Here is a 26,384-nt window from a genome sequence, read left to right on the forward strand (position 1 = left end):
GGCCCAGCCTGCAAACCAAGCAGTCACCAGTTCAGTTCCTGGTCAGGGCATTTGACTGGGTTTTGGGCCTGGTCCCCAGTTGGGGGCGTGTGAGAGGCAACCAACTGATGATTCTCTCCTTCTCTTTCTCCGTCCCTTCCCCTCTTTCTGAAAATAAATAAATAAAATATTTAAAAAATTTTTATACCCTTTCACACATCTATATGTGTGAGACAAGTGAGATAGCCCTGCTTGGAAAGTTTGTGGTAGGGCTTCTGATATTCTTATGGGAAATAAATTGTTATAATTGGTCCTCCTGCTGTCCTAGGACCACTGCATCTTCGTAAGGTACATGAGCCTTACTCAGGGCCTGAGTCACTTCCCTGCCCTATTTTTAGCTCAGTGAAACCACCCTCCTTCCTGACTGGAAGAGACAGAGGAAATGCAGTTCTAGAGGGTTTAATTTAATGGGTTCAGTCCCTGTGATAGTATGGCATTCTGAGTGAAATTACCTGGGACAGAAGTAAAGATGGGAAAAGAAGAAAGAAGAGTCTGTATTTATGGAAAAATGGACAGTTCAAAATTATAAGCTTAAAAGAGAACATCATACCCCCTTCATTTCAGAGCAGGGCTTGGAGCCAGAGTCCCCGAACAGGAAGCCACAGGCCACCACTTCACTGTCAATGCCATGAAAGTGTGGGGGGAGGGGTGGAATGCTCCAGGCTCAATGTCTAGACTCAGGGCTGCAATTTCAGTTCTACTCCCAAGGTTGTGTGACTTTGGTCAAGTGGCTTCCACAGTCTAAGTACTGGTATCCTCTTCTACAAAATTGGGTGACTGGGTGGGTTGATGACTTCTTCCAGTCCCCATCCTATAATGTTCTTCCAGTCCCCATCCTATAATTCTAAATCATAGGAAGTCCTGCTATACAATTTAATAGCTTTTCCTATTAGGGATTTCACTTTTGGGCTTTGACATTTGTTTCTTGGCTGTATTTTCTTTCCTTTTTTAAAATTTTATTTTAATCATTGTTCAAGTACAGTTTTCTCCCTTTTATTCCCATTCCAGCCCACCCACCCATCTTGGCTGTATTTTCAACATTTAACTTCACAAGGTAGAAGCTAGAGGAGGAATGGTAGGAACTGGTGAGAATTCAACTATCATCGTGTCTGGGTCACTGAGCAGGAAGCTCCCGAAGTTGCTCTAGCCAACTTTTTCATAAACTGGTCAATTGGAGATAATTTGTCTTTTTTCTAAATTTCTAAGAACTCCTCTGTCTTTTCTTGCAACCATCCACCTTCCCACTAAACTCTTTTGCTGTTGACTGGCCTATACTCATATATCAATTGATGTGAATGAATAATAAACATAATGATTATTTCAACACATAATTGAGCACCTACTATATATGAGATAAGCAGTTTTCAAACTTTGTGATCTCAGGACCCTTCTACATGCTTAAAAACTATTGAGGGCCTGCAAAAGCTCTTGTTCATATGGGTTATATCTATAGATATTTACTAAATTAAAAAGTAAAACTGAGAAAATTTTAACCTATTAATTGATTTTAAAATAGCACAATAAACCCATTACATGCTTACAACATTTAAAAAGTAAAAAAAAAAATAGCTATATATTCCAAACAAAAATTAGTGAGAGGAGCGACATTGTTTTACAATTTTGAAATCTCTATTGTCAGGCTTAATACAAGACAGCGGGATTCTCATGCTTGGTTCTGCATTTAATCTTCTGCTTTAAGGTTTGTATTAGTTCCCTGGGGCTGCTGTGAGAAATCACCAGAAAGTTGGTGGCTCAAAACAGAAATGTATTCTTCACAGTTCTGGAGGCCAAGACATCAGTTTCACCCAGCAGAAATCAAGGTGTGAGCAGGGAAGTGCTCCCTCTGGAGGCTTGAGAGGAAAACTCATTTCTTGCCTCTTCAGCTTCTGGTGGCTGCTGACATTTCTTAATTTGTGGCTGTGTGGTTCCAATCTCTGCCTCTATCTCCACCTCAACTTTTCTTTTGCCTGTGGTACCTAATCTCCCTCTGCTTCTCTCTCTCTCTTTTTGATTTTTTCTTTTTTATTGAATTTATTGGGCTGACATTGGTTAGTAAAATTACATAGGTTTCAAGTGCACAATTCTGTAATAAATGTATCACCTGCACATTGGATGGTGTGTTCACCACCCTAAGTCTGCTTCTCTCTGGTAAGGACTTTGTTGTGATGGCACTGAGGGACCGTTTGAATAGTCCAGGATTATCTCTTTATCTCAAAATCCCTAATCACATCTGTACAAGTCTTACTTTGTGAGTTAACATCCGCAAATAAAGCCATGGGCTATGGCTTTATCTTTGGGAGCCATTATCAGCCTAACACAGGGTTGTTCTTTTGTGTGAAGTTAATGAAGAAAATCTGGTCTCATACAGCTACTGTAGTTCAGGAAAAAAGTCTTCTAATAGCCTTTTCAAATAATTGTGAATATTCTTCTTTGATATAACACCATAACTTGACAATAAGTCGTTTGTTAAAGATTTGTTGCAATGTGGAATTTGAAAACATCAGTGAACTTTTGGTGCTGGATTATATTGAAATAATTGGTCTATAATATACTTTCAATGGATATTCCATCCATGCATAATTTTATAACATCATACATTCATCATTTGGAAAATATTGATTCATTGAGTTATACAGATCTTCCCAATGTTAACACATTTAATTACACATTAAATTATAAAACAGTAACATTCATTAATATCACCACCAATCTTATCAGAACAGCTCTTGCACATTGGAAAATTATCAAATTCCTGGTGGTAGATACACATTTTCTAAAATTCTAATTTTCATGTGAAAGCTTGAATTTTATCAGTGGCAATAAATGCCGTCATTTCTTTTTCTCGAAGTGCAGGCTAGCTGTCCATTTTCAAGAAAACGCTGCTAGTTAACCACTATTTCAACTAAAAATTATGGTGCAGGAAGAAAAGTGGCTGGTTCAGCTTTCGAGTCAAACAACTGCACGAGTATTTTCCTTGAAAAGCCTTTGTTGTGCGTCAAACTGCTCTATGTGTCCTTTCCACTGTGTTACACACAGTTTTAAAAGAAATGTATTCAAGGATGGAGATTTAATAAAGTTAAGGATTCTTACTGTTTCATTAAAGATACTCTTCGGTAAAACTGGATTTTTTTTTTTAATGTGAGTGTGCGGTGGTAAAGAGCACAGTTTGGAGCCCCTGCCTTGGTTTGTGTCAAAGTGCCAAAGGTTTTCATACCATTAGTGCAAATAGAGTAGTTGTTCCAAAATAAACAATGAGATTTAAAAAATTGTTCAGTGCTTTATTTCTGCACCCCTGTGTTTACGGCGAAGCATTTACATGAAAGATCTTCTTCAAGTAGTAGTTGGTGCTGACACTGGAGTAAGTCTAGCCAACTCTATAATTATATAATTGTTGTCCATCTGGAAGGCAGTATACTTCTGCAGATGAGATGGTAACTCAGTCTTTGTGTTTGAAACTAATTATCTAAGGTGGTGAGCGACAGCATTCTCGGACAGCAGCACTGCCGTGATCTCTTTGCCTGACTTTCCCACGTGCAGGCATTCACTGAGTCACTGCGCAGGCGTCAGTAGTGTCTCAGCTGTTGTATGCCCTTCTCCAGCCAGTGCCATACACTAATTTAACCTGTAAGATGCTCCAGCGGGTTTTTCATTTCTAGTTTGAAAAGTGGTAGCAAAAAAGCATTTGGATTTTCAAGATCTTACTTAAAGATCTCACATCTAAAATTTTAAATTGCCTTTCCTTTAAACTGAGGTCTCAAAATGATGCTTCTACTTAACTGGCACCAAAATAGTATTTGAAAATGTTCTGTTGAATAAGACAAGTTAAAGTGAATTATTAGCACCTCTAAAGCCAAGGGAAAGAAAGATGCTTTGATTATGCTTTCCTTACTTATTTGAGGTTTCAGGCAGATTCTTCCCTTTACCCTGGGAGAATCCTTCTAATGCGGGTATCAATCAGTATCATCTTTTTCAGCATCTTTAGATGTGGGAGGGCTGAGAAAGCAAGTCTTCCAACCTCCCCTTTGTAAGGCAATGAGCGATCCTAAAATTTTTAAAAAATTGTAAACAAAATTTCATTTTAGAATCAAATATTAATGTCTAAAAGAATAAGTTTTAGATAAAATTTAAATATTTACAGAAAGTTTTCAATAAATTTAAAAATATTCTCGCAAAGCAAATCAACAAAACGTACCTTTTTCTTGTGTTTCTGCCTAGGTGCAAGGACGACCATTTGTTGGAAGATTAATGAGGTTACAGAGATCAGGTATGAGTGAAGACAGCTCATAAGAACACACTAGAAGTACAGAACACAAGTGAGTTAATCGCTGAAAATGCGCACATGTACTTCCTAAACCTTAGAAAACACAACAGTACTCAAGCACACATTCCACCCGCCAATAGAGCAATTGTACGTTATCTGTTCTCTTGCAAACTTCTCTGGACACTTTCCGAGAAGATGAGAGTAAGATCAACAAGCAGCACTTAAGTGACACCAGCACAGTTCTGACTTCGTGGGTCCAGGGAAGGCTCTCAGGCACGCTCGGAAGTCACCGGAGCACACTTTAAGAACCACAGTACTGGTTTCTGTTCTGGGTAGAAACGGGTAGCAGCAGCGGCTTTCCTCTCCATTGGAAGGTAAAGATTTATGGGGTGGCGCGGTGACCAGCTCTGCAACGGGAAAGAACGGCGCCGGGAGAGGGTAGGACAGGGACACCCATCCTCCCGCATCTGCAGGGCCACGAGGGTCCGCTCCAGGGGGCGACCTTTGCACTGCCCCCCCCCCCGCCCACCCCGCCCCAGAGTAGGAGTGGGCGGGGGACAGGGCTTGGCCCACCTACTTCCCATCCTGGCTGTTTCCCAAATCCCAGAAGAGGGCGGATGAGAAGCGACATGCAGCCGCGAGTCGCCCCTATGCAGCGAGCTTCGAACCCAGAGGATGGACCCGCAGGACAGCCGAGGTCACTCGACACCAGGTCCCTAGCACCGCGTGGACCTGGGCAGCACTGGCGCCGGGGCCACATCGCTCTGGTCCTTCGAGGTAGTGGAGGATGGAGGGGAGGTGGCAGATTGCTTGTTGTCCCTCAGGCAGTGAGCGGTGGCCGAATGGGGGCCAGCAATCAGCACTTTTCGGCGGGGTCTCGGGCAGCGTGGAGGCGGCTAAATGTAAAGGAAACCTTGGAGAACGAAGTGTAAGTAGGACGGGTCCGAGTGGCTACAGGAGGACTGACTCAGAGATGCACCGGACCCAGGATACCACTGAAACCGGTCCTGTCCAGTCTGTCCTCCTATTCCTTCTCAGGTGGGACTCCCGGGCTAGCTGTTCGAGCAGCCTCTCCCACCACACGGACTCTCGCGCCCTCTTGCGGCCTCTGTCAAGAACTACACTGTGCTTGTCCACGCCCGACACGAATAAAGATTTTTTCTTCAAACAAACAGGAAGTGCATACGGAAGCCGGGCAGGCTGCAGGGCAGCGGCCGGGCATGAAGCCGGGCGGCGGCCAAAGCGTGGGTGCTGGTGGCGGCGATGAGCGACATAGTGGAGAAGACGCTGACGGCGCTGCCCGGACTCTTCCTGCAGAACCAGGGGGGTGGAGGACCTGCGGCCGACAGGGCGTCCTTCTCCTCGCGCCTGGGTGGCCTCATCCGCGGCATCACCGCGCTCACTTCCAAGCACGTAAGTGCCTGCCAGGCGGGAGGTCTGGGATGCCCAGGGAGGCCCCTAGGCTGTGAGGCCCTGGTCCCGCCGCGAGCCTACAGGTCTGGCCCTTTGGCGGTGGAGCTCGGGGACTGCGTGTGTGTTAGTCCATCTTTGCGTCTGTCTGGAAGTGTCACTTTCCTGCCCTGACAACTTGGGAGGCCGGGTTTCCACAGTTGGCCCTGGCACTGACCCTCATGATCTGCGGGCAGATCTCTTTAACTTTTGAACTTCCATTATTTCCTGAGCGTTGGAGTGGGAAAGTACCAATGCAAAGTTCATAGGTGGTTTTGAGGATTAGATGAGACCTCAAGCATGTGACAATACAAGCTCAATAGAAGTGTCAGCATTCACCTTCTACAAAGTTTCTCCGTACTCAGGTTCTTCCTCTCCCTGAGTTCTTTCAACTGCTGAATGTCACACACGGGACCAGACCCTGCCCTCTGTTGTTGAGTATCTTCTGGAAGATGGAGTTTTTAGTTAGACCAGTGGGTAGGGCAAAGAAAAAAGCATAATTCCTCCAAAATGTAAAATTTGCAGAATAAGTCACTGCCTCAGATGGGCTTTCAAAATGAGCAGTTATTTCACAAGTTATTAAGTTCCCACAGACTTTTGGTAGCTGCACAGGTTGCGTAAGATCCTGATTCAAAACTTCAAGGAACTGGTATCTTTAAAAGAGTCATGTCATAATTCAGAAGATATATATAGGAGAGGTTATGTGTTAGACACTGAGGAAACAAAAACACATTTTCTTTTCCCAAGGAATTGGTCATTCATCTTGGGCTTGAGACAGATATAAGCAATATACAATCTAATAAGTGCCAGGAGAGGAGAAAAGACACAGAGAGAAGGTGCTCTAAGTGTTTAAAATGTTTTTTCAAAACAGGTAAGATGATGCTGTACTGGGGAGGGTCTGCTTCACGTTCAAAATTTATTATTTGTGAACTTAATATTGTTTGTCTTAATGTTTTGTCCTTTGCTAATTTTTATGAGATGATGAATTAAATAAAAAAAAAAGTTTTGGTTCCAAATTGCAGTTTGAAACTGTATATAAGGTATCTATATGTGGCATTACTTTACCAGTAGTTCTGGATTACCCTCCTACTGGACATCTGCTAATTCCATGTGTATGGTTCAATAATAGTGTTTTATTAGCCAAACATGAGGCCGATTTTCAAGTGCTTTTAAGGAGGTAAAATACAATGCAAAGAGTAGAAGTGACCACCTTGGTGTATTTATTGTGTGTTAGATGAGAGGTGAGGAAACGGATGTAAGGAATAAGGAGAAAAGGATAGGGAAGAAGAATATAGTGTAAGGGAGACACCAACTTCTGTTTCTGCCTTCTTACCCTATTTTACTATTCCATGAAGACTTTTTAATTTTAAGGGAAATGTGTGAGAATCTTATTGTGGGCCAGTATATGAGAATTTTCTTTTCTTTTTCCTCACCATTAATTTTTTAAAAAACATTTCCTACTGAAATGTCATTAAGGAGACAGTAACTGAGTGAAGAAAAGAGGAAGGTGAGTTAGACTGGAAACATTTATTCTTTACAGGAATGATTCTGAGGTTTGGAGAGATGCCTTTGGGCAGATCTTAGCAGATAATTTTTATAACTCTCCTTTAAAATAATGTTTCTTTTATTAAAATATTATAAATATTTTCCTTTTAAAAATACTGTTTTAAAAGAGTTTATTCATGCATTTAAATACTCTTTTTCAGGAGGAGGAGAAATTAATCCAGCAGGAGCTGAGTAATCTGAAGACAACCGTCTCCGCTCCCACAACTACACTGGTAAGTGTGCACAGTCAGTGCCAGCACGCTCGGGATTTCAGATCTGGTCCACTTGATTCCATAGTGACACCTAATTGGCCTCTCGCTAAAATCCAGTTTATCGTGTTCACAGTCAGTTATGGATGGCAGCAAGTCAGACATTAACTTGAGCCTTTTGTTGTTGACTGGTTGCACTGAGCAAGACTTGCTTGGCTGATGTCAACTTCGTGCCAACGTGATGATAATTACATAAATGTGGCAATGCTCCTGGGACCCTTAGTGCTGAGCTTACTGTCTTAATGTTGTACACTGGGGAAAGGTGAGGCTATATCATTTAAAATAATGTTTTCAGTCCTGGCCGGGTGGATCAGTTAATCAGAGCATCATCCCATACACCAAAATGTTGAGGGTTTGAGCTGAGACAGAACTGAGACAATTAGAAGTTAGGAAGGAAGATTTTATAGTTGTGGCCGTCCAACTCTGGACGTGCTTTACAGAGTAGTCTGTCCCTGTGGTGGTCACGAAGAGGTTGGATGAGTTTGTTGGAGAATTGTAAAGAGAATTCCTGTAATGGGGAATGTACTAAAAAAAATAAGAAAGTAGCAATGTATGTAATATAATTTTAAGTTCATAATGACTTTTGAAAAACTCTTGAGATGTTAAAAAATCAGGGTTGATACTTAATGGTTTAAATGAACAATTTCACTCCTAGTGAAAAAGAGTGAAAAGAGAAGCCTTTTGAAGGAGGGCTTCCAAGACCTTATTGTATCAACTTGCTTTCTCAGTACTTAGTAGTCTTATCATGCCAATGAATTAACTTGTATTACTTTAAACACAAGTGACCTGAATTAAATCTTATTCCCCTAGTATTTTTCTATGGCTTCTTTTTAAATGTGTGTGTGTGTGTGTGTGTGGACACACACACACACACACACATATATTTTTCCCCCCCAGTTCCAGGATTAAATGATTCTCCTGTTAAATGATTACAATGTAACAAAAAATTAGAACATTCCATGTATTTATACAGTTACTGGATATTTTGCTTTTCAGAAAATGATGAAGGAATGTATGGTGAGACTTATATATTGTGAAATGCTTGGATATGATGCTTCCTTTGGCTACATACATGCAATCAAGTTGGCACAACAAGGAAACCTCTTAGAGAAAAGAGTAGGTATGTATGTATTTAAGAATTAATATTGTCCTTAAAGTTCTAGCTACTATATAAAATGAATTATATAGTATGTTTTTTAGAACATTACCTTGTAGTTTCCAAAGCTTTAGAAAGGTAATAGTACTTTAAAAACTCAAAGATTATAAAAAAAAGTCAGTTTTCCTGATTCATAGAGAAGGTTAAAGTTATAGAGAAGATTATAAATTGCCTGTCTTTGTGATGGTTTGATGACTATATGTATTTGTCCAAATTCATTAAACTATACACCTAAAAATGGGTGAGCCCCACCTGGTGTGGCTTAGTTAAATGGGCATTGTGTTGACAAGTCGGGGATTGCTGGGTTGATTCCCAGTGTTGGAGTGTGCCTGGGCTATGGGTTCAGTTCCGGTTGGGCATGAGCAGTGTTTCTCTCTCACATTGATGTCCTTCTCCCTCTCTTTTTATCTCCCTTGCCCTCTCTCTAAAAATGAATAATAAAATCTTAAAAAAAGGAAAAATGGGCGAATTTTCTTGTATGCAAATTATATATACCTCAGTAAAGCTAATTTAAAAATGTCTAACCTCATCAATTTAATGATCAGAAAATGTTTATAGAATAAAACTGAAATTGATTTGAATAGTTTTAATACTCACTTGAGCATATGTTTATTGATTTTTAGAGAGACAGGAAGGGAGAGAGACAGAGATAGAGAAACGTGGTAGGTTGCTTCCCCTACGCACCCAGACTGGGGAGCGAACCTGCAACCTTCTGGTGTATGTGACAACTCTCCAACTGAGCCACCTGGCTGGGGCTTGACTTGAATAATTTTAAATATCCTGAACATAGTTTCACAAATGTTAGCTGTAAGAATTAGAAGCATCTTTTTAAAATTTTTGTCTCTATAATCAGCCTTTAGGGCTATTAGGAAAAATCCTTTCAAGGATTTAAATCTTTTACTTATATAGATTCAGTTTTAAATCAGAATCCCAAGATACTTCAGAATAATATAGGACTAGAACATGTTCCTTAGTGAAAGGAGTTGATAGTGCATGTTGTCAAGGACCAGCATTCTTCACAAGTTTTATTGATGTGTGGTCAGGTGATGGGGTGGGGGTGGGAGATGTCTTGATAAAGATTCTCAGACTACATGCGCACAATATTTCACTTGTTGAACCTCACTCCACCCAAAATACTCTTCCAATTCTAGACTTGTTTTATTCTTCCCTCTAAGTAGAGTGTCCTCTGGCATCCTGTCTCTCCCTTTCCATATTTCAAATCAAGTCTGAACTTGTCTGTGATCATTCAGGTGACTCTTACCATCTGATACCTTATGGCGTTGTCTTTTCATATATTAATGTTTTAGCTCCCAAACTAATTCTAAGATCCCTAAAGGCTGGAAATTTTGACATCACTAGATAGTCAGTAAATATTAGATGGTTGGTGGTATAGTTACTTTGTACACCTGTTTCTGTATTCTGCTTCTTTGAATTTCATTTTTTTTATTTTCAATTTAATTTCCTTTTTAAAATATGTGAAGTGTTACATGGTTTAAAAGCTAAGACCTTTTTATTGGTATAATCAGAGAAGTCTCATGTTACATCTAGCCCCTCTAATCAGTCTGCCTCTTCCCCTGTAGCTAACTATTTTCATTAGTTTCTGATTAATCTGTCTATTGTTTCTTTTAAAAAAAAGAAGCAAATGCATGGGTACATGTACACACTCTTAAACAAAGGATGGCATACTATACAGAGTATTCTACACCTTATTTTGATATCTTCATACTTCAATTTTCATTGGGTGGATGGGCATATCATAGTTTTTTCAGCTAGGTACATATTGGTGGATATATGGGTTATTTATTTTTTTTCTTGGTAAGTAATGTTGCAGTGAATAACCTTGTACATGTGTTATTTCATAATTATGGAGGCGAATCTTGAAGGAGACTGCACAGTAATTTTTATTGAGATTCATGATCTTCCCTGTGAGGGAACTTTGCCCGCAGAACACGCCGCTCCCCCCCCCCCCCCCCCCCCCCCCGCAGATGAGAATAAGTCTACCAAGAGATGACCTGCTGGGGAGGAAAGGTGGGTGTCTCTCAAAGGAGAAGAACCAGGAACCTGTTCCTCAATGTGCTTTTATTGGGTTTAATTTGCTTAGGAATACAGGGTGTATACATAAAGCTCATTAGTCATTGTCAGACAGTAATGATCAAACAGTAGAGAACATTCAGAGAACTCTGAGGGCAGTATTCTGAGTTAGGGTCAGAGCTAAAGGGCCATAAAACTTTGGGAAACAAACTCATTTCAAGCTGGGACCCTTATCAGAAAACTGAGGACATTCTTAGCAAAGCTGGTTTCACAGGATTTTATATATTCTTTCTTAGGCCTTATCACCCTGGGGAACCTGCCCTTTCCTGCCCAGGGCTGCACCGCCCTCCGTCATTGTTTCAGGCTTAAGTCAGGCAGGGGAAGTAAGGCAGCCAAGAGATTAGGAGACCTTGCAGACAGAATGAGGACTCAGGTTGTGTCAAAGCCGAGGGGTGAGGGTCCATTGCCCCCTTTCTCCATAGCCCCCCAAGCCCTTCCCTGAGGGCCCCCTCATGACCAGGCCTGTCTTAGGTCATCCTTCCCTTGTGGAATCAGTACCCACCATTGGCTAACCGGTCATGCACTGGGGGCCAGGCAGAGTGAAGTAAAGTAGGCAGAGGCAGCGCCCCTGCCTGGGAGATAAGCTTTGTCTCCTTAGTGGCTTAGGGTCTCAAGGTCTCTTTACTCAGCCTTAGCCATGGGGGCTTACAGCTTCTGAAACCAGGCAGGGCAGTTCCCAACATTTCCCTAAGAAAATACAGGCGACTACAGAGACATATACCTGCAGGTATCAGATGTTCTTTATGTGTGCTAATGAGTGGAGGTTGTTTTTTATGATAGCATTTAAATCTGTTACATATCTTCCTTCTGGTACTATTACCTCATTAACTATCCTGAGATTACTAAGGCTAGTTTTGGTGCTTTCTCTAATGAAGAATGCCTTCTGATTTTTCATATTAGTATTGTTAAATAAATACATTTTGGTACCCATTAAGTCAGGCGTTGTGTTAGGTTTTTATCTCCTGAGATAGTATTTCATTTTACAGAGGAGAAAACTGAGGCTAACAAAGGTCAAGTCACTTGTCCCAGGTCATAGAGCTGATGAATGGTGGAACCAGGATGTGAACCCAGGTTTCTTTGAGTCAAAGCCTGTGTCCTTATGCTACACCTCACTCCTAGTCATAGCAAATATACTGTATAATCATAGTTGTTATTCTTTGTTTTCCTGAAACCATTTTCTTTCTTTCTTTTTTTTTTTTTTTTGGTTGCAGAGTATTTTTTTCCCTGTTTCCTGATTGTCAAAACAGGAATTTTTTTTGTAACAGATAGAATTAAGGTTTCATTGAGATGATCTTAGGATTAGTTTGTTGATATTGTGCTTTGATATTGGTGACTAGAGTGTGGGTGATTGATAACTTAGCTGAACAGATGAGTTCTTAGCAACCAGATAAGACCTAACCTCTGCTTTAGTGCTCTCCAGAGTTTTTCTCATCTCTTTCTTGACCCTGGTTAGTTCTTTTTTCCCTTTCCTAATTGTGAGAGTAATAGCTCTTCTCCTCTGACCTTCCGTGAAGATGTTACAATAGGTCGCACTGCTACTTGGTTGTGAGAACAGGAACTTTCCACATTTTCCTCATGGTGCCCAATACAGACAGTGTGGATGCTGGGTAATGATGGGGATGGTTAACATTCAAGTCCCTAGTGAAAGAATTGAGGAGAATGAAAAACAATGAAGAAGGCCTCAGGTAGTCTGTAGGAAGAGACAGAACAGCCTAGGGGCTAGAAACAGGAACTGACTCCTGCCGGCTGGGTCTGAGCCCTGGCTCCACCGTGCACTAGCTGGCCACCGTGGGCAGTTGCCCTTTTGGGGCTTCATTAGGGTTGTTGTGAGGATTAAATGAGGTGAGGCTTGTACTGTGCTTGACTCAGTAACTGTCTAACACGTGTTGTCAATATGAAGGGTGGCAGGAAAATGACATGAAGCATCTGTATTCCATGTACCTGGCACTTATCTTAGTATTAATGTATTTCCTCAGTCCTAAGATGTACTTTTTTTATGTTTTAATATTGCTGAAATAACAATGCTTATTTAAGTCAGTGAATACATTTAATGGAGTAGACAGTTTTTTTCAACAACTGTTATTCATTCAACAGTACATTGAGAAAATAAGGTATCATTAATACATGATTTACACCATATGGCTTGGTTTTAGGTGGTAGCTCATTCAAAACCACAACTAGCCGGTAACTCACTATTACTTATAGCAGCTGTTAGTTTTTAAGTAATTCTGTGTTTGCCTATAGGATAGAAAAGGTTTTCATTGATTGACTAGAGATTTGCATAGAACACAGAAGGCATAGTACACTTAATGTCATTTTTAACTTGAAATGGGTACACATAGCCTCTTTTCCGTTTTAGGTACATTCCATAAAATGTAAATTCTGGAAGATTTCAGGATGAAGAGCACCTGAAATCTTCCTTAATAAAAGTTTTGAACTTCATATTTTGCAGTTTCATGTTTTGCAGTTGATGTTTCATATTTACCTACAACTAGTATCTTTAATACCTAAGTGTTGGAATATATTATTGCTTTGTGTAACTTCTTTGGAAACGTTATAATGAGACTTTCCCCCTTAAATTTTATAGGTTACTTGGCAGTTTCTTTATTTCTACATGAAAGTCATGAACTGTTGCTTCTCCTTGTGAATACAGTTGTAAAGGTACTGTATTGTATGTTGGCTATCATGAAGTCTTAAATTACTTCTGCAGGCATCTGACATTTTCCCCAGTCATATTGAAATAGATATTTTTGGAAGAGGGTATTATTACAGAATGGGCTTAGAAAGATCTTTTAGATTAGTTTCTGTATCTATAAAATGGGGCTGATAATAGAACTTAACCAACTTGTGAGGGTCAGATGAAACACTGTGTAGAGTAGTAGTTACTATTGCTGCTCTTACTGTTTCATTTGAAAAGCAGCGGTGGACTTACAACTCAGGTCTCCGGACTCTTAGGTCAGTGTATTTCCACACTGTTGTCTCTTTCTCTAGGATCTGTTCTAAAGGGATATTGCTGTAAACTGAATAATTTCAGTGTTTTAAGTTCTAAAACTCATTTTAAAGGAGCCTGGAGTATAATTGGACAACTGGAATGTACAGATATTAAAAACACAATTTAATCCATACAGTATTTTTTTCTGTTAAATTTTTAATCAAAGTTGGTAATGAAGTATAATTGAACTGTTGAGCTTTTTCATGTTTATTTGGTGTCAGTCGTTTGGGGGGTGTGTGTGTGTGTGTAGTACTTCCTGAAATTTAAGTCATGTACCCTATTAAGGTTACTAGTAGCTTTAATTTTTCCAGAGTTTCAAAAACACATTTTTAGCTCCTATTAGAATGATTTATAAATTTGTGCATGTGTAAGTGTGTATGAATGCATGCATTTATTGAAATTATTTGAGGATTACTTCCTTTTAAACTTCCACACATAATATTGATTAACAGGAAAAATTCATAAAATTGGTTTGTTATTTGTTTAGAAAAGTTTTAGAAGTTGTTATACAGGAGACAACTTTGCCCAGTGTCAGAACAGAAATACAATTTCCTTTTGGATCAGTTGATTTCTGGCTGTGTTTATCTGTTGACTCTGTTAAGGCAAATGAAACAGGGATACTCCTATAAAATAAAGTTAGAAAACTGTTAAGTATGTGGGACCATTGCAGTGTTGAGCTCGCTACCCCTGATTTCGAAATTCACACTGAATATTCCCTTTGCTTTATAATTATGTCAGGACTTGCAGAGCACTAACCTGGTAGAAGTATGTATGGCACTTACTATTGTCAGCCAGATTTTCCCTCGAGAAATGATTCCAGCTGTTCTTCCATTAATAGAAGATAAACTTCAACATTCTAAGTAAGTAAATTCTTTTTGGATAGGTGTATATACTGTATATTTCAAAACAAACATTTATACACAAAAATTGATTATAACTAAATGCTACCAAGATAGAGAATAATCTATGTCAGATAAAATGCAAAAATCTCAGATAACACTGTCCTTATTTTTGCGTGGGTTTAGAAGAATAATAGGCAGCTTTCTAAAGTGAAACAGAGGGACAGTAAGGAGACCAGTGTCAGGAAGCCATCCTTGGCTCTGCTCCTGCTCCTGCTGCTGACCAGTCGTGGTGCTGGTTTTCCCGGGGCTGTCTGGGGCTGGTTGAAGCCGTGATTCTCACAAAGTGTTTTGAGAACAAAGTGAAATAATGGAAAACATTTGGGAAATAATTCAAGTGTTATGAATGCACAGATCTTCACTGTATTGGCGATGCTTTTTTATTAAAACTGCAACATTCGAATTCTGTTTTAGAATATATCCTAATAAACCTTAACTTGTAGTATTTTGATAATCTTATTTTATAAGGTTCCTTAACTCCTTAATACTTGGCTTATTTTTTCACCGCACTTGAATTATTTTGTTGTTGAACACACCGCTTAACTTTGTAACCTTTAAAGCTCAGACTTACTTCAGTGTTTTGTTATATCAAGTCTGAATTTTGAACAAATAATGGGTATTGATAATTAATTATTGGAGATAAAATAATAGCTTTTCTTAGATAATTATAGATTGATCTGATCATAGCAGAGCATATTTTTATATGAAATTTCCATACCACCATTCTTTTGTGGTAATCATACTTGCTGACTGTATGAAATTCTTCTGAGAATTGACTTTTTTTCCCTTACTGCTTCCCATTTAACCCTTTCAATTTTTTTCTCATTGCTTTCCATCTACTCTAATTTCAAATCTTAGACTCTACTATTTTCTGCAAGTTACAGTTTTGAAGCTCTGTTTCCACAGTTAAGGCTATCTTTAATTCCATGTAATGGAAGTGAAGGGCCAAAGAATATGGGACAGTGTTACAGGTACAGGAGTTGGACTTGACTTTGAATTTCTGGCTGTATTTCAGCGTGCCAGACGTAGAGCCCAGACAGTGCTCTTGACAGCATGTGTCAGTGCCACCACTGAGGTACAGGCTGCGCATTCCTGAGCCTGTTCAGAGTTTGTTTTTCCTGGCCTCATTTGCCTGTTCTGTCCCAGAACTAATACTGGTTAATACCCAAGAGCTGTACATTAGGATGTCCTTTACAGTCACCATAGTACTAATACCAATGGCAAATTTGTTGCTAATCCTTTCTAATACTTTTCTACCATGGTATAGTTTGCCTAGAAGATAGTAAGTTGCTTGTTGTGGAATTTAGCAGAAGCTAGAGAACCATTTGTTAGGAATCTTATGAAAGATATCCCTAGGTAGAACTCAGAGGGTGGCATTGAATAATCTGAATTTTGATATTATATGATTTTAAGTAACAGCAATACATAAAAGTAAAAGTAAATACTTTTGTGACATTTGCTGCTGCTGTGAGCAATGTCAGCAGTAGTCTGAATATGAGTTATATAGAAAGGGCATGAGAGAGAATACTAAGGAATATATATTCTTGGAAACTATACTATGAACATAGATAGGATAGGAACTCTATTTTTATGTCTTGTATGCTAGGCATGATCTGTGCTTTTCCTCTTCATTGTAATGAGGTTTTTGAAACAAGAGCTGGGCAAGGAGAGGAGTAATGTTGTTAACTGTGAATCCTGTGCTTCCCTGCCCCCTTGAAATATTTGGAGGATGCTACCCCTGGCTGGTGTAGCTCAGTGGATTGAGCGTGGGCTGCGAACCAAAGTGTTGCAGGTTCGATTCCCAGTCAGGGCACATGGCTGGGTTGCAGGCTACGGCCCCCAGCAAGCACACATTGATGTTTCTCTCTCTCTCTTTCTCCCTCCCTTCCCTTTCTAAAAAATAAATAAATAAAATCTTTAAAAAATATTTGGAGGATGCTTGTTCATGATATAAAAATATATATAAAATTCTAGAATGTTAAAGAGACTTTTAACATTAATAAAAAACTATTTAATATTACTAGCTGTAATTACCCTTTACTGATTTAAACTTACTATTGATTCTTTTCCCAATTGCGGGAGATACGGCTTTCAAAAATGGGATTAGGGAATTAAGGAACTTATTTATTTTTCCTGTTCTGGTTTCAAAAGTAATGTATGCTTGTTAACAAAAAATTCTATAACTAGATAAATATATAGCATGGGCAGTTAAAGTCTTTTGACATCTTACCTCCTAGAGATACCACTTTTTATAATTTGGTGGATTAGAATAGAGAAATTAATAATAAATGTATAATTTTTTCTTTTTAGATCAAGGTGATAGCTGATATATTGAAATCATTTGACCCATACATAATGTGTTCAAATTAAATGCCTGACAATTCAGATGGTTTGTTTAGATTTCACTTTTTATCTTTAGGGAGATAATACGAAGAAAAGCTGTTCTGGCTTTATACAAATTCCATCTGATTGCTCCTAATCAAGTACAACACATCCACATCAAGTTTCGGAAGGCGCTTTGTGACAGAGACGTTGGGGTCATGGCTGCTTCCCTGCACATATACCATAGGATGATTAAGGTAAGTGGGACATTTCAGCAGGTACTGAATAGTTGTCGGACAACTACTCATGGAATATAATTTTGGAATTTAAAAACCTGAGATTTTTCAGTCAAATGCTTAACATTTTAAGTTTTTATTACTGACTTATAAATAGTAATTTTGCAAGTTGTTGATAACATGATAAACATGAGTTGTAGGCACATGACAGAATTAGTCTTTTTTTTTAATGCCTAAAATTTATTCATGTTACTCAAGAAACATAGAAATAATGGTAGGTAGGAAGGAGATTGATATTTACAGATTTTAGTTTTTCATGCAGTAATTGTCTTTTTTACAGCCTCATAGGATGATGCATAACCCCTGGTAGAAATGAGGAGAGCCCTTAGGGGTTACGTAAGGTGTGGACTACAGTGTCGATGCCATACACTGATACTGTGTTAGAAAAGCTAGGAGGGTTAATGGTGTAGTAAAAAAAAATTTCTAAATGGAGACATGGGTTTATACTAAATCAACCCCAGTATATTGCCTGAAACCCTTTTTATCAAAGTACATATTTGTGAGAAATCTCATGAGTACCTCATAATGAAATGGAATATGCTGTCGAATTCGATATAAAATTACAGGACTAAAGTTACCTTCAGTTTTATGCATTGTGTTCCAGAATAGTATGATACAAATAGATATTTGATATTAAATTCTGTTTTTCTCGAATATTTACTAAACTTTGAAAGAGCTATTATTTCCTTTCTAAAAATTTGTCCTTGATCTGTTGCATAATAAGAATTACAATGATGAATCTTCATTTTGAGGAATGTGTATTTAATTTCCCCAATCCAAGAGATTAGTGAGATAATCGAGGTGCACTCACTCATTCAGAAACACAAACATATTTAAATATTTTAGGGTAAATCAGTTTTTAGTAGACAGATTCAGTGATTTTGGAGGGTTTAAATGTTTGAGTAGTCCTGGGTGTGTTCTGTGCTCTTCCACCCAGAACAAACTTAGCTCATTTACATGAGAGGCCTTTTGCAAACAAAGTCTAGAGACTGCAAACAGGCCTAAACTTGCAAAACTAGAGATATTACAGCCCTTTTTCAGTATACCAGTTCTCTTTACTTTTTGATTTAATTACTGGTATTGACTATTAAAGGTTCTATATAAGATGTAATTATAAGAATTTTTGAAATGCGATTATACTGTGTGTGGGAACAAGTAGGGAATGGTGGATGATTCAGTTTTGGATGTAGTAGCCAGAGCAGTTTCATCATGGAAGAGACTTCTGAGTCGATGTGTATTAAGTTAGATTTTATATGGCATTTGAACCAACTCTATTTTATATGTATTAAGACATGATTTTTAACACAAAAATTTTTTTGTTTTTTGTTTCATTTTTTGAATGTAGGAGAATTCATCTGGATATAAAGACTTGACTGGGAGTTTTGTAACAATTTTGAAGCAAGTGGTTGGAGGAAAGCTCCCAGTAGATTTCAATTACCACAGCGTTCCTGCTCCCTGGTTACAAATTCAGCTCCTGAGAATTCTAGGACTTCTAGGGAAAGATGATCAAAGGTAAACTAAGTAAGTGTGATAGCCTTAGGTTGTAGTCACCTGGAGGTTTTAAGATAAGCCAGATTCTCCCAGTGTGTAATTGGCTTCATAGTGATAAATAAACCAATTTATATAAACAACTTTATAAGAAGTCTATAAAAAAAAAGTAGATACATTCAGGTTTTTGGGATAATCCTGGCTCTCTGCTTATCTAAATCCTACTCACAGTGAAATGTCCCTCTGAAGCTTTCTATTTTCTGCGAAGCTTTCTTAGTCATTCTAGTTGAGGTGTTGGGAAACTTTTTCTGTCAAGGGCCAGATAATAAATATTTAGGCTTTGTGAGCTATGTGTTGTCTGCTGCAGCCTTTCAGCTCTGCTGGTGTATAACTCAAAAACTGCCATAGACAGTACATAAGTAAATGAGCACAGCTAATAGAGAAAAACTTTTTATGGACATTAGAACTTGAATCTCTTATAGTTTTTGTGTTGTGAAGTGTTATTTTGATTTTCCCCCCCAACCATTTAAAAATGTAAAAGCCATTCATAGCCAGCAACCGAACAAAAATAGATAATCAGCTGGATGAGGCCTTCAAACTATAGCTTACTGAGTTTTGCTCTAGTGGGATGTGAACACTTTACCTTCTTCATTTGTCTGAATTACTCTTTCAGCCAATAATTTATATTAAACTTCTTATGGGCATCTTTCCAATTATATATACACACACATACATCCTTATAGTACAGTAGCTTTTTATTTTGCCTGTAGATTTTCAAACTTACAGGAGAGTTCTAAGAATAGTACAAGGAGCTCTCTTTTGCCTTTTACTAGACTCATTAATTATTTGCATTTGCTCATTCTCTGTATATGCATGTGTGCACGCATTATTTTTATTTTTAACTTTTTTCTGAATCGTTTGATAGCAAGTCCCCCTAGTGCCCTTGAGAGCAAGGAGCATGGCTTGAGGCTCTGAACTATTTGTCTTAACAAAATATTTGCTCACCATTGTTCTGACTTTATGTGATATGGTTCTCTTTTATGCAGTAGGATTCATCTATTCCATATAGATGGCATATTCTATTACATATTCTAATTCTTAGCCTAGCTTTATGAAGGGATTGACCTCTAGGCTATTGCTCCTAGTGATTCCTTGTCAGTGTCATGCCAGCATCTGTTTGCCCATGAGCTCCTGATAAATGCTAGCTGGGTTATAGCACTTTTGGTATGGCTATTTACATTCTTCTGTGTTTATGAACCTCAACCCCTGATTAAAACCTATGGTGAAAACCTGGATGTCATGGAGAAGACACACACACACATTAGAAATGTTTGTCCTAATTATATTTTACCTGATGTAACCTATGCTATCTTATTGTGGAGCTCTAGTTGGAGTTCACTGGAATTCTCGTTTAAAACCACAAATTTCATAGTAATGCATCCAGACCTTACTGGTCTCAAAATAGTTAATGCCATCATATGTTGTCAGAAAGTGAAGTAACTTTTTTTTAAATCCTCTCCTGAGGATATGTTTATTGATTTTTAGAGAGAGAGGAAGTGAAGTAAGTTTGAGGCTTTTAGTGAATTTACTAAATGCACTAACTTATTATCTTCCTTCCTTCTGTCATGGGTGAATTTGGAGAATACATGCAAAGGTGACTAAGAGAGTGCTTACCTTCAAGTTAAGCAGCTGTCAGTCTGTTTCATGTCTGGAAACTTCTGTGATGTTTGGTTCCTTAGTTTATTGTGTTCATTAGATTCCACATATGACTGAGATCATGTGGTACTTGCCTTTCACTGACTGGCTTAATTCACTCAGCATAATATTCTTCACTTCTATCCATGTTGTTGCAAACTGTAAAAGTTCTCCCTTTTCACTGCTGTGTAGTATTTCATTGTTAATTTTATCTTTTTGCTAGTTTGCTTTACAGTTTACTTTCTGTGTAAGACTACTGTGTGTATTCTATGTTGAGGCAGTTTTTATTTCTATTATTTTTTTTTAATTTGTAAAACATACAAAAATACCAGCTGAAAAGCCATAGTTTTCATGTTGTCACCTTGGAGGGGACTTTTCTAGGCAGGAGGACAAGTGCTACAACTCTGTAAAGCACTGCATTTTCTTACAGTATCCACCTCAACCCAGTTACTGTTACAGTAATCAGTGATCATAAAGACATAGGAATGGTATTTTCTTATATTTCACATGTTTAACATAAATGAAAGATAAAATTTCCTTTCTGAAGAACTCAGTGTTATTCATAGAGTAGTATTTGAATACTTAAAACTTTAAAAAATTATGTGGTTTAAATACAAATAATGTACTGTCTAGAATAATCTGGGTATGTGAGGTATTACTGTAGTAATTTGTAGTAAACAGGTAGAAATATTTTACTAAAAAGAAAATTATAAAAGATAGTGTGTTCAGTTGAATAAAAACCTGATTTGTAAATTAGGTGCAGGTTGAGGGAAGAGTTGATTGACTTATGTTTCTCTTCATTGACTAGTCAACTTTGATAAAGCAGGAAGTTAAACTCATGAAAAAGAGCAAATAGAATCTTTAAGAAGTGAAATTCCCATAGCTTCATAAAATGAAATTTTTTCACTCCTTTTCTGTAGATCCTCAGTTTTAAGGAGAGAGAAGTTTGAAAAACTATGTTTTATTGGGTTATAATACTATAATTCTACTGCAAATAAAATATCTTTTAAACAGGACAAGTGAATTAATGTATGATGTTCTTGATGAATCCTTACGAAGAGCCGAGTTAAATCACAATGTCACATATGGTAGGTAATGTGTAAATACTACTCTAATGACTAACAGTATTTTTCAGTAGTGTAGCTGAATCTGTGTTAGAATACTACATATTCCAATAGAATTTTACATGTCAATTTATAAGGTGATTCTTTGGGTTATTATTTTTCAGTGGAAGCATTGAATAACTAATAGAAATAATTTGAAATTATGGCATTCTTTTAAGTATTGACCTAATTTCATTATTATATTTGTCTCTCTTTTAACACTTTATTTTTAAAATAAATTATCTCTTTATTGAAAATATTTATCAACTTAGTAGACATGTTCCATACTTAATAAGACAGTTCTTAAATACATCAATTAGTCAACTACTTGTCAAATATTTCTTAGCTTTCTGTTATTTGTTGGGTCCTGTGCAAGATACTTGGAATACAGCTGTGAATAAAACAGTGTTATCATTGAGCTTGTAGACTAGATAAATGCCAAGGGCCAGGTGCTGTAAATGTTATAAAGCAGAATTATAGGGTCCTGTGGGAGAATATAGCAGCTAGTCTTAGGTGAGGGGGAGAACAAGGAAGGTGTTTATGAAAAAGTGATATTTAAGAACACAATTGAAGGTTGAGTATTATATAGATAAGGATATATAGGATATATATGTGGAATAACAGCATACTATTTTTTGAAGAGACAGGTCTTTATATATAATTTTATATAATTTAAAAAAGTAATTTGGTGATAGGAAACAAGAATAAATTGGGGGCGGAGAGTGGAGAACTCAGAAAAGTAACCAAAAATACTTCCAATCTAATAGCCAGAGGGAGGAACGATTAGCTCTTTATTGATCGGTCTGAGAAAGCTCTGTGAAGAAATTGGGATATTTGGAGATACAAGATAGAAGTAAAACAGTGTGAGTTTTACATGTGGTGGAGAGAAGAGTGGTAGAAGAGGCATTGACAGAGATAACTCAAATAAGTCATTTCTTAATCTGATGAAGTACTGTGAAGAGCATTACTGGTTCTTTTAGATAATGGTAAACCGCAGATCTTTAAGAGCAATGGTTGTAGAAATGTAGGGTAGCAGGCAGAAATTGAACTAGTTTAATTGTAGTGAGAGTGCTTGACAAAGATGCAGTACGAGGTAGGAGGAAGGATTACATGCATAAGAATAGTACACGAAAAATAATATAAATGGTAGTGAATTGGGTTAGTAAATTTAAAAGGATAGATTTATATTTTGCATGTGTAAGTGGTGATTAAAGGCAGTAAGAGTGGTTTATTCATTTGTCTAGCCAGTGTTTATTGAATTCCTACAAAACAAAACCTTGGTTTGTGAACTAGGTACAACTAGAGGAAAGAGTTGATTGACTTATATTCTTCCATGCTGAGTGTGGGAGGTTAAAGGAGGAATAAGGTAGACACAGCCCCTGCCCTTATGAGTCTATAGTATAAGAAGAGTTGATTTTGTGTAGAATCCTGCTATGTAATGAGAAGAGTAAGGTGCCAGACATGAGGAGGACCCTTTCTGAGGCAGGCAGGTTTGGCTAGGAGCTGTCAGAAGGTCCAAAGAAGTGTCAGAGTTTTGGTAGGCAGCTAAAGTAAGTTAAAAGTTTTGTTTGAGGTATAATCAGTGTCTAGGATAAAAGTTTGAAAGGCTCTTGAGGACTTCTGTTTAAAATTAGTTAAGCATCTTGTTTTTCTTGCAGAAAGTTTTTTTCCTTTTCTTTTGGTAACTGCATTTCAGCTTTAATTTTTTTATTTTTTTGAATAGGTAATATATGCACATGGTTCAAAATTCAAAAGGTACAAAAGGGTATACAGTGAACAGTAAGTGTCCCTTTAATCCTTATCCCCCACCACCCAGTTCCCCTTTCTGGAGATGGCCACTGTTACCTGTTCCTTTTGACTAGGAGAATACTGTATACCTGATGAAATATTTTCCCCCAGGACACCTTCTCTTGCTCAGATTGCTGGCACCAGTCTGAGTGCTGTCAGCACCCACAGTTTGTTTCGTTGTAGGCTCTCAGTCCAGTGTTTCACTCTGCCACAGAAACCTGACCATTTTATTTCTATTGTTTTGTTTCCTTTATTCATCTTTCCATCATTATTGTTTTTATCCCATATTTGTATTGATATAATTTGTAGGTAACATTGATTTTATCAGTAGTAGAGTATTCTCTAGTAACCCCTAAATAAATATTTTATTACTTATGGATGTGAATTTTAAATTATTAACTTGATAAGGGAAGGGACTGTGTCTGTCTTATTCGCCAGCATATCCCAGTATCTGGCACTGGGTTAATCAATGAGTAATATGTCTTAATTGAATGGAAGGAAAAGAAAGTTATTTTACTTCCATCAGTTATCTATGTGATTGAGTTTTAGTCTTAATACTTCCTAAACTGTATTTTTATGAAAGTTCCATTATTATAACTTTCTTGTCAAATCAAGAAATAAATCACATCAAAGACATTTATTGAGTATTTGCTATGTGCCAGGCATTGTATAAAGTGATGTAGAGAATATGAAGAAGTATAAAATGTAGTTTTTGGCTTTAAGGAATTTATAATGTGGAAGAGATAACTTAATTATGAAAACATAATACCAGTATAAGGCAGAACGCCAAGTGGTGGTACAGGAAGTAAGTATGGCAGGAATTCTGAGGTGGTAGTGATCACTGTGATTTATTGATGTAATAGACTCTGTAAGATGGGTAGGATTTGGATGGCCAGAAGGGAGGTTGAGGGGAGTTCTAGGAAGAGGCAGCATGAGAAAAGGTGTGGAAGTGGAGATGTTTAGAACGCTTTCAGAGAACATTGACTCACTAGCCTGAGTGGACCATTCATAGTGAAAGCAGTAGAAAGGCCGTGATATGGATGGAGGTCTTTGCATGGCAGCCAGATGAGTTTGGACTTCATACGGTATAAATCTGGAGGTGTGGGAAATTTTTTTGGCAGGGTACTGAGAAGATGAGAATGACATTTTTAGTAAACTAGTAAATTGGGAGAATTATATAAAATGGAATACAAGGGACAGAACCATCAGAACTAGATAGAAGTACCTTTCCCTCTTTTTCATACTAAGTATTCCTAAAAACCTTGGACATTAAATGTAAAATAAACATAAGAGTCTAAAAGGTAGAGAAATGAAGGTAGGCTGGTTAGGGACACAAGGCACAACACCACAGTGAGTACCCTGGGCTTTTTTTCTTGCCTCACATTCCCCAAATGGGTACTGGAGAGTCAGCAACCTGGAAATGCCAACAGGTGCAGACAAAACAACCCAAGAAGAAAAGACAAGAGCAAACTAGCAAGATAGAAAACGTTTAGAACAGCTCCTCTATTCCAGCCAAGCACCATATAGAAAAAACTGTGGAACTACCTACCCACTGTAGCAAAGGCTTAGTGGAGAGCCTAGATTTCCACCCTCACCAGGTGTATACCAGGCCCCAACCCTCCCAGTGGGCTGGTGTCAGAGAAGCCCAAGAGGGGAGCAGGAATTTCATCCCTGCCATGTGTTAACAGGGGTGCCCTCTCTTGCCCTGTCAGTAGAGATGATGTGGGAAGCCTGTATTTCATATTATCAGGGAGCAGGTAGTGACAAAGTACCCCTCCCCTTCTTTGCTGAGTAGTTAAAGAGGAAGCTAGTGGAGAGTCAGGGCTTTCATCAGTGCTCAGGCATGGCAAGGCCACCTGCTCAGTGTCAACGAAGGCAACACAGGGAGCAGTAATGAGGCACTCCTCCCTCTCCCAGGCGAGACAGTGTCAGCAGGTCCTTGCATCTCCCACCCTCGAGAAGCCAGGATTCCCTCCTGTCAAAGTGTCAAAGTGGGCAGAGGGAGCAGAGACCCTGGACTTGCACCCCTGTTAGGTGGTGCCTCCATCTCTCTGCCAGAGTGCTGTCAGTGGATAGAGACGTAACTTATTTAAAATCGAAGTCTGAAGGATAAGATGGCAGTAGAACTTTTTTTTGTCCATATTCCAACTCAAAGTATTTATGATAAATCCATGGTGTCACAGATGTTAGAATGTTACTAAATTTTTAATTTGGGAATTTTTTTCTTGATGATATTTTAGTGAGGACCTGGGTTGCTCTGGAAGAGTAAATAAAGTTCTGTGTTATGTTTTTATGTTTAGAAATCCTCAGAAATACTTTTCGTTTAACCACTGTGGAGGGAGGACAGCAGAATGCTGCTATTTTATTCATGACTACATGAATAAAATAGCAGCACTCAGACTTTGCAGAGTTGGAGAATAAAGGGACTTAGTTCTAGATGGGAAAATAATTTAGAAACCTAATAAATTCATTTTCAGCTAATTTACACCTAAGTTGACTAGCAAGTACAGTTTTTAACCTATTAATTTTTACCTAGAATAGCTTTCCAGAAATCTTATGATAATGTATATATAAAAGTTTAGATTTTAGAAGAGTAATGAGAAGTTTTTTATAGTAAAACAATTTGATAGCAAGAGAATTCTGAATGGCAGAAACACATAAAGGCAAATATATCAGTTGTGGTAGAAAATGGAACATCATAATTTTAAGTCTTGTTTAGGATTGTCACATTAGTTTAGGGTTTGGCAAACTTTTTCTGAAAAGGAGTTCAGATAGTAAATATTTTAGGCTTTGTAAGTCACATAAGTTTCTGTCACAGATTTTCCTTTGTGTTTTTGTTTGTTTTGTTTTGTCTTTACAACCTGTGAAAAAATGTAATTATACACCTGAAAGTAATATAATATGTCAATTATATCTCAATTTAAAAATGTAAAACCCATTCTCAGTTTATAGGCTTGCAAAAATAGACCGAGGGCTGGATTTAGTGGTAGT

General features: G+C 38.0%; 1 protein-coding gene across 1 annotated transcript in view; it reads left to right on the plus strand.

Annotated features, from left to right (window-relative positions):
• The first annotated feature begins 4,969 nt into the window (after nt 1–4,969).
• The window catches only part of AP4E1 (adaptor related protein complex 4 subunit epsilon 1), a 55,729-nt gene continuing 34,314 nt past the window's right edge, over nt 4,970–26,384 (plus strand). Inside the window, 8 exon segments of the mRNA XM_028506082.2 lie at nt 4,970–5,713; nt 7,456–7,527; nt 8,560–8,683; nt 13,398–13,471; nt 14,541–14,662; nt 17,121–17,280; nt 18,665–18,831; nt 21,517–21,590. Of these exon segments, the coding sequence (XP_028361883.1) occupies nt 5,564–5,713; nt 7,456–7,527; nt 8,560–8,683; nt 13,398–13,471; nt 14,541–14,662; nt 17,121–17,280; nt 18,665–18,831; nt 21,517–21,590 (943 nt within the window). The 5' untranslated portion in view covers nt 4,970–5,563.

Source organism: Phyllostomus discolor, chromosome 1 (genome assembly GCF_004126475.2).
Source record: "Phyllostomus discolor isolate MPI-MPIP mPhyDis1 chromosome 1, mPhyDis1.pri.v3, whole genome shotgun sequence".
NCBI lineage: Eukaryota > Metazoa > Chordata > Mammalia > Chiroptera > Phyllostomidae > Phyllostomus > Phyllostomus discolor.